Source organism: Perca fluviatilis, chromosome 12 (genome assembly GCF_010015445.1).
Source record: "Perca fluviatilis chromosome 12, GENO_Pfluv_1.0, whole genome shotgun sequence".
Taxonomy (NCBI): domain Eukaryota; kingdom Metazoa; phylum Chordata; class Actinopteri; order Perciformes; family Percidae; genus Perca; species Perca fluviatilis.
The window spans coordinates 21860726-21870064 of record NC_053123.1 but is presented as its reverse complement, the minus strand read 5'-3'; the positions used below and the strand labels follow the sequence as shown (position 1 = coordinate 21870064).

The following is a 9339-nucleotide window of genomic DNA, read 5'->3' as shown; positions in this document are numbered from 1 at the left end:
TTCAGACAAATTATCTTGTCTTACTTTATACAATACTTCTACTCCACTACATGTCAGAGGGCAATATAATTTTGTTCTTTAATCATGATTTTTGCTCCATTACTATCTGATTGCTGTAGGTGCTTTGCAGATAAATGTTTCTACATACAAACAATATACGGTAAACTCGTGAAACATGATGCATTGCTAAAGATTAAACCAAACTCCACCTCAACCAGATTACAATGCTTATTACACATTGATGCATCAATACTTTAATACTTTCATCATGATGATGACAGCTTGAATAATTTTTATACTTAAACACATTTTGTTGTTTTTTCTGTAGTTTTAAATGCAGGACTTTCTGCTTGAGATGGAGTATTTTGTTGTTGCAGTATTGCAACTTTTACATAAGTGTTCTGAATACCACTATTTTACACCTTAATGTTTTGGATGAATAATACTTGAGGAAAGTGAGAGAACATAACTACTCCAACTGTGTATAGAGTGTTAAAGGCTAAGGCTGGCGATATTCAAAATTTTCCTTACTGTCAACACATTCCATGTAAAGACCAAAACCAGCAATGCATAAGTCTGCCTTTCAATATTTTGTGACCTTTTGTGTGACGTTTTCTTTAAAAAAAATAAAAATAAAGGCTGAGTAATTTCCTAAAACAGCTTGGCACTGTAGTTTTTAGCAAATATTCTTTGAATAAATAGCGTATTTGTTGGGGACTGTTTTCAACTGCTGATTTAGTGTGCTAGTGAATATTTCTGGCAGCAGCACATGTGGGATTGATTCGAAATAAACTACTTTTCAGTGCTCATGAGGGCTGTACTGAAGAGTTCAAAGCTTCATTCATAACGTTGACATTCAAATTCTAAATCATTTGAGTGCTGGGCAGTTGGACGGAAATATCGGCAGTTGGCTGAGTACACAGCCGGTTGTTTTCTTTGGGCCGATTTTTGTCCTTTTATTTAGCCAATTTAATGATCTGCCTCCAAAGAACGGGTGAGAGCCAAGCTGCTCAGTGGGCAATGGCAACAGCGGAGCGACAACGGGGAAAAACAGCGTGTAGAGCCTGCAGCATATTTTCAAATCTTACTCTGTGAATTAAGGTTTTATTTAGACTAAACCAGAGTTGGTGATTGTCGGAACAGTGGAAAGACTAACCAACACAAAGTTTCATTCGCAAAAGCTCAATAGAAGCTTTAAATGTATAAAAAAAAAAGAAAAGAAAAGGAAAAAAAGGCATTTGGTAGTGCTCCTGTTCATCGTTATGGAATATGGGTGACATAAAGGAATATGTCGGTATGACACAGTTACATGTACACTTCCATAGCTACACCAGCATAGAGCTTCTTATATTTTTGTCAATTATTTTTTTCCACAATTAGCAGATTTTTTTTTTCAGCTAGTGCCTCTTTGAGCTGATTCAGAAGTAACCTTGCCAGCCTGGCTGCCCTCATAGTTGGCTACAAATCCACGAGCAGGGGGTGTATCCAAACTTTCTAGCCTTGCTGTTTAGCCTCAGCTGCTATTTCAATGTGTATACAGATTTAGTTTCAGATATTCTACCTGGAATTATCTTTGTCTTTACTCTGCACAGTGAGCTTCACATACAAAACAGTGGAGTACTGGCCCTTAATAACAGGTCAGATTCAAGTTGTACCAATGATGTGAGGCTTGTGAGCATTGTTTGTCTAAACAAAGCATTCAACTATGGCAACTGATTTAAAGCATGTCATATTTCACCCGTGTGAATCTCATCCGAGATTCTTTTATTAATTATTACGTTTTTTTTCCCAATTACGCTTCTTTCTATCTTTTAAATTCATCTATTGGCCTTGTTTAACTAGATATATTGCTTTGGCACATCATTCTGCCTCCTTTATTCCAGGTGTTGCTTTCTATACATGTTTTCTTTCACCAAGGCCAAGGCCACCGCTATTGAGCTTGTTGAACTTCCTGTTTATAGGAGACACTCTGTTGCTGAGCTACCTGGGCAGGCATCATACTTGTTTGTCTAATATGCGTCTTAACACTGTTTTCTTTGGATCAATCAAGCCAGACTTTAACAGAAAGGATCATCATATATATACATACTATGCATTGCCCAAACGGTGACAGAATAATTTCTTTACAGGAAATAATAAATTGAAACTGCCTCCCAGCAGTTAAGGCTGGATTACCAACTGGGCAGCCCAAAGGCTCTGATAGGGTCCTTAGGGTGACACCTTAAAGATGCAGTAGGTAATACTTATAAAACAAAATTTCTATCATATGTGCTGAAACTGACCCTATGTTTGAGTAGAACTACATTAGGCAGGTAATTTAAAAAAAAATCTGGCTCCTCTGGCACCACCTACAGCCTGTAGTGCGATTTGCAAAAATCCACCGCTCCCTGTTCAGATCTTCCAATCAGGGCCGGGGGGGGGTCTAACTGCGTGTCAGTCACTGCTCATGCACAAGCATTAATTCTCCCTTGTGGGGGAGGGGTTTAGGAGACTGTTTGGGCTTCAGCAGAAAAGGGGGGAGGGACTGAGAAGTTTTCGATGTTCAAATTCTTTGGCTAAGTCCTGGATCTTCACAATCCTACCTATGGCACCTTTAAAGCCTAATGTTTTGTAGAGAGGCTCCAAGTTAAAATCAAGTTTGAAGTTCTGTATTATTTCAGTATATAAGGTGCTTACATTTTGCATATTCCTACATAAATAAATATATACATAATCAAACTACAAACTAATGCATACACAATGCATAGAGGGTGGGAGACATGGGGGACCAATAGAGGCCCATAGCTCAAGTTTGTCCCTCGGTAGGTTACCTTTTTGAAAAAACATTACAGAGAGTAAAATGTAGTGAAATTGTATTTCTGCAGTTTAACCCATCCTAAGTATTAGGAGCAGTGGACAGCTAATAGCATTGGGGGAGCATGTTGGGGTCCAGTGTCTTGCTCAGGGACACTTTGACATGTGGCTGGAGGAGGATGGGATTGACTTTTGAATTCCAAACACTAACTTCACTTTACTATTTGACTCCATATGTGCCTCTTTTTATACAGTATTACAATGTTAAGACAGCATGGTAAACTTCACTTGCATGTGAGAGTTATTATAAAATGTGATTGTTAAGGCAAGGAAAATGTATTTATATAGCACATTTCAGCAACAAGGCAATTCAAAGTGCTTTATATAAAACATTAAAAAGCAATTAAAAACTAATTAAAGAGAATAGAAAATAAAAACAAGCTCAAATAGAATAAGAGGTATAAAAGACAAAAATTAAAGTTACAGTGCAGTGTAAAAAAGAACAAATACTTGATTCAACAGAAGGTAGCGTCAAACAGAAAAGTCTTCTGATTTTAAAGAACTGAGAGTTGCAGCGGACTTGCAGTTTTCTGGCAGTTTAAAGGGTCAACAAATGCATCAAAATGTGAAATTGAAAAACTGGTTTTATAATTGATCTGTAAAAATATTTAAACATTTAAAAAAAATTTAAACATGATGTTCCCCAAAGCATCCAGATGTGGATGTAAATAATTAAGTCCAATTCATCCATAAAGGTCTTGTAACAAAGACATTTGTTGCATAATGATATGAAAAGGGGACAAAGAGAGATACAAATGAGAGACAATAATAAGAGATAAAAGAGCAAGTATGTCACAAGCTCCAGAAAATGGGGTCAGGGCTAATAATAATAACCATAATCCATTAGTGATTACATAGAAGAAGACCATGAGAACGGCGTTTCCCACCCATGCATTACCTACTTTGCAGAAGCATATATGACCAACAAGGTCCACAAATCAACTTAGTGTTCATAGTGTTATCTAGTAAAGAAGACTAAACATGTGAGTGGATAAAAATCAGTTTTTCCGTCCAGTCGCAATCCACATTCACATGGGTACTGTGCGCTGTGATATATAGTCATGCATTATCACATTATGTTCCGCCACTCTTTGAGCACCAGATCCTGCTGCCCCGCTGTCTCTCAAGGTCTTTCTCTGTCTGCTCTAGCTTAGCCGAGGTCAGCCGCGCTGCTGCAGGCTCCCTGCAACCTTGAGCGGCTAACTGACCGGGAAATGTGTGTTCTCCCGTTCCACCACCTACGTGTCCCAGTGTCAATCAGCCAGATACAGAGCAGGGGCTGTCATTAAATGTTCCCCTTGGACATTAGGTCACTCCAGTAGATGTAATCTGAAGAGAAACAAAAAACACATTTGTTCAAGGCCATCCAAGAAATTAGGAGAAAGAGCTCAGCTTCTGGACCTAATTGAATTAGGTGCCTTGACACACCAACTGCAGTCTGAAATGCTTCCACCTGTGTGTGTGTGTGTGTGTGTGTGTGTGTGTGTGTGTGTGTGTGTGTGTGTGTGTGTGTGTGTGTGTGTGTGTGTGTGTGTGTGTGTGTGTGTGTGAGATACATTAAAATATTTATGGACAAACAAATTTAAATAATAATTAATAATAAAAAAAAGGAAATGTCTGTGTGTGTATCCATGTCTAATCCGGGAAAGAGAAAGGATATTGACTATCAATAGACCTTGAAAATTTGTGATAAAGGTTTTTGAACCAAACAGTCACAAAGAAGGAAAAATATAAGTAAACACAGTATATGACTGTTCCAATTAACAGCGTTTCAAACTGAAAGCTTTTTAAATAAAGGCAAGCCACAGAGTGCTACAGAGCATTAAAGCTACAATAGTGAGAGTGTATCTGGGACCTTGGCTTTGATATGAAATCTTGTGGCCTTGCCTTTACCGCCCTCCATGTTAAAAGCTCTTTGTGACAAGGAAATTACTTTATGAACCTGTGAAAGACGCTCCAACACTACCACCTCCCTGTTAGTTTCATTGCTAGACCATAGGAGAAGTATGGGTTTTTTTCTTCCGTTTTTGAAATCTCTACAGCTTACCGTTCGTTTTATCCGTCTCTGTACCTGCTCTCATTTCATGGCCTCTACTTCATTCTTTGACCTTAGTTTCACTTTTTCTTTAAGAGAAAAAGTACTACTAATTACAGAAAATAAAAAATAAATTCTATTTATGCTGTATTTGCACCCAAATAAGTAAAACCTAGTGAGTTATTTGTTAAGCTTTTGACAAGTTGACAGTTTGTTAATAAAGATTTGTGTGTGTGTGTGTGTGTGTGTGTGTGTGTGTGTGTGTGTGTGTGTGTGTGTGTGTGTGTGTGTGTGTGTGTGTGTGTGTGTGTGTGTGTGTGTGTGTGTGTGTGCTTACCTCCAGCCCTGTAAACAATTCTTAACCTCTGCTTGAACAAGAGGTCTGTTTTTAATGTTCCCAGGGTGTGTGGAAATCAGTTTTAATGTGCTCACACTGCTGGTCTTGGCACCGGGTAAATCAGATTTGTATGTGAGCGTGTTTTTGTTTAGGTCTGTAAGGATTCGGTTCCTTGTACCTGGAATGTTCAAATCCGGATAGAAGCAGAAATACCAAACATGTGTCTCTGCGGCCTTGAGACTTCACAGGGCTCCGACTGCGGCGCTCAGCTCAGTAAACACAGTTTCCTCCTGTGGCTCTCTGTTTGGACAGGAAACAAGGAAGCTGATCAAACACTGGCTCAGAAGGCCACGGCTGCACTGAGCTGGAATGAAGTCGCGGGTCTTTCGAATCACTTTGAATAGGGGGAAATAACACGTCTCTTTAAGTGTGCAAATCTATCGGTTTGCAGCCCTGCTGCAATGAGTTTCCCATTTGTGCCTGTGCAATATTTTCCCAAAATAAATCATGCAGTGTAGATAACCTTATCTCAAGCTTGTATTTTGTTTACACCGTAGAGGAATCAGTATCAGACACAGTGTTAAATTTGGTGTCAGTGCCCGACTGCCTGCGTGCTACAGATTTACAACCCAGTCCTGATGACATCATAGATTAGCAGGGTGCAGATGATAGGAAGCATTAGCTGGATGGATGGATGTTGGGTGAGGGAGGGGGGGTAGACAGTGTAGAGGACGGGAGGAATAAAAGAAAATAGAGGAGTAGAAGGTGTGCGTCAAAGTCATTGGGGTTAATAAGTTAGGTGATAATGCTTCCCCCTTGTGAACGTTTATTAAACTGCAGATTTGCAGCAGAGTATGGGAATAAACATAAATGACCAATGTGTTTACATTTGTGGAATATATCTTTGGGCACAACAATATATATTTATAAGCAACTGATTTGGCATTTTATACTATTTGTTTAAGTGCCCTATATCAACTGATTGCATTGGGCTTTGTACTGTATGTCAAACAAATACTTGCCAGACATGTTTTAAGAGGCTTTAATTCATAATTTGTGTCTGAGATGTTTTTTTTCCCTACAAAAAACATCCTGGTTAAAAAAATTACAAGGACATATTACTTCACACTTTTATTAAATGTATCAAAAGCTTAACTAATGGACACAAGATGTCTCCTACTTAACGGAAAAATAATTATTCAGTGTATGTGCACCGAGGGTTTCAAATTTCCACATGCCACATGAATAAGTTGTATATTGAAACAAGCTTCCAATCTAGTTGTAATATCACAAAATTATATCACACGGCTTAAATTTAAACAGGAAAAGGATGAATGTAAAAACAACATTCTTGGTTTCAATTTTCAGTTCCTGTCTTTATTGTCCTTTAGAAAGTGAAAACTGCAGCAACAACAGCATACCACATGAACATACACCATTTGCATTACTGCATACTACACAGCAGAATATTCAGGTAATTATTAACCACATACAAAATTTGCTTTCAACACCATTCTTTCCACTAGGGCTGCTTGATTATGGAAAAAAATATAATCACGATTATTTCGGTCAATATTGAAATCACAATAATTTAACACGATTACTCATCGACTTCTGGAAAGATGTTGCAATTATTGAACTTATAAAACAGTGAAAAAAGTTAAATAAATCAACAGTAAAAACAAAAACACATACAACTGAAATTTACCTAAATACTTTTGCTATTTAAACTTTATTTTTTCAGTTTACTTGCAAAACGTAATGAGCTAAATAATTGTTTTTCTCAATTATTCTGTTTTTCTGATCATTGGTAGCCAAAATCATAATCACGATTAAATTTTGATTAATTGCACAGCCCTACTCTCCACAGCTTATAAAAGAAAAACAGTTTATCAGTTTCATCTTATTTGGAAAGAAAACTAAAATGAGAGGGAGAATTGGATGAGTGAGTTTCTTGACACTGGCGTTGCTCCTCTTTATTCTCTGTGAGCTGCTCCCTGGATGCCTCATTTGAAATTTGTAGAAAGGGAGTGCTGATCTCACTTGGCTGCATGTCACCAGCCACTCGCAGCAGGCAGCTGAGGACCATGTCTTTGGCCAGGCCGGCCTCCAGGTTCCCCTCCCGACTCAGCTGCAGAGTGATCTGGTCTAGGCTGGTCAGGACCAGCTCTGAGCCCAGCAGAGGGCAAATGGGGCCTTGGTCTGAATCTGAACCAGGGGCCCCTTGCCTGGCCATGTTCTCCATCATGTATTGCTGGTATAAATCCAAGAGTTTCTGCTCCAGATAGTGATTTAGAAGAGAGTTGGAGAATGGACCTTCACGCCCCTGGAGCAAAAAGCTCCGATCACGGGCACTCCCCAGTCTCCAGCGATTTGAACTCCCCCTCAGTGGATGCAAAAGTCCACCCTGAGATGTCTGTCCTGGGAGAGAATCCTCCACTGCTGAGGGGACATCACAGGAATGGAGGAAAGGGCCTACTGCCTGGGCGTCGGTACCGAGCCGGAGCTCACCATCATTGGTTGAGAGAGGCAGCACCTGGTCGCCTCCAATATGGAGGTCGCTGTAATTAAAGCAGATGCTCTGACAAAAGGAGGGAACCAAGAAAGGGGCATCACCAACTGAGTGAGCCTGAGCTGGGATCTCTATCTCCGGAGAGATTTGTCTGCTTGTTTGGGCTCCATGGAGATCCAAGAACTGCAGCGGAGAATTGTACAACTCCACTGAATTGCTCCTGTCGTCCGTACAACCTGTCAGCTCGGGGGAATTGTGATGAACGAGTGGAGTGTGTCTGATGGAGCCTGGCACCAGGGTAGCAGCTGCTCTCTGCAGCCCATAAGCACTCTGGGGAGCTTTCTTAGGAGGAAGGGGATCCAGCTCCTCCAACTCACCATAGGTCATGCTCAACAATCTGCCTTCGCAAAGCATGACTGCAACAAAGAGCACATTCTCAGAAGCTTGCCGACTTATTAAAACACACTGCATGTCAGTATTCAACGTGTATAAGATACAACTGTCAGCATAGATGTATCTATTCATTTAATGATTATTTTTAATATAGGGAAGCATACTGTATATAGCATGGAACAATAATACACAAGCTACTGTTCCACAGCATTTAGTGCTTTAGATAGTTTACAATAAGAATACACAAAACTCAACAAAAAATACAAATAAAACACAAAAGCACAAAACATAATACAATAGAATTACAATAATATTCTATGACAAATCACGTATCCCTCCCCTATCCCTTAAAAGCTGTTTCAGCTGAGTAAAAGTATCCTATTCATGATCCATTTCGAGTTCTGTGGGTAAGGAGGTCAACATATTGATCCCCAAAACAGAAAAAGATTTTATGAAAGCACCCGCACCTGCACCTTAACTCATAACAATCATAAAGATAAATCACACTCTTCTGTAGCAAACATCTTCCTACCTTGTACCAGAATCACAGTCTCTTTGTCAGCTTTCACCTTAGGGTGTTCTTCCACATGCTTTATTACAGTAGAGAAAAGCACTTCTTAGAAACATTGCATGTTCTATCGATACACCCTACCAAATGTGTATACTGTATTTGATTCAAGGTCTACATGAATAAGAGTGCATTCATGTGCGAGGGTTGTTTTGTACCACCCCAAGAGGAAGTGGGAATGTAAGATATGTTCTCTTTCTTCCCATTTCTAACATAATGCTGCAGCTGGGTTATTATGAATATGTTCCAACTCATCATCCTGCCAGTTACTGTATATTATTTTTTATTTTCAAAGGATTGTTACAGGCAGTCTTAGCATTATCCCTCCAGTTCCCACTTACTTACTTTTGTAAATTACATCTATTTTACAGCCTTACATAACAATGTATGTACATCTGCGTTAATATTTCCTCTTGACAAATAAATGGCGGATGTTTTATTCTTACACAGCATATGCTTTAAAAGGAAACCACCGCAGTTTTGTTTCCTTGTAAAAGAAACAGGTGTGCGATTGAGGTAAAGTTAAAAGCAGAAAAGAAAGTCATAATTAATATGATACAAATGATCGGAAAAACAGAAGGTGGACAGATGCTGATTTCTGTTTTCGTTTTCTGATAAGTCACACCACAAATGTTAAGTTA

At 39.1% G+C, this 9339-nt stretch overlaps 1 protein-coding gene across 1 annotated transcript; it reads right to left on the bottom strand.

Moving 5' to 3' along the window:
- Positions 1-7039: 7039 nt before the first annotated feature.
- Positions 7040-8805, bottom strand: LOC120570102 (TLR adapter interacting with SLC15A4 on the lysosome). The gene is made up of 2 exons (XM_039818329.1): positions 8663-8805; positions 7040-8153 (listed from the first exon to the last, which is right to left on the bottom strand). Exon 2 carries the CDS (start codon positions 8149-8151, stop codon positions 7129-7131), a length of 1023 nt encoding a protein of 340 aa, XP_039674263.1. The 5' UTR covers positions 8152-8153; positions 8663-8805; the 3' UTR covers positions 7040-7128.
- Between the last annotated feature and the right edge of the window lie 534 nt (positions 8806-9339).

Excerpts from the sequence above, each read along its gene's own strand:
- LOC120570102 (XM_039818329.1), bottom strand. The coding sequence starts at position 8,151 with ATGCTTTGCGAAGGCAGATTGTTGAGCATGACCTATGGTGAGTTGGAG.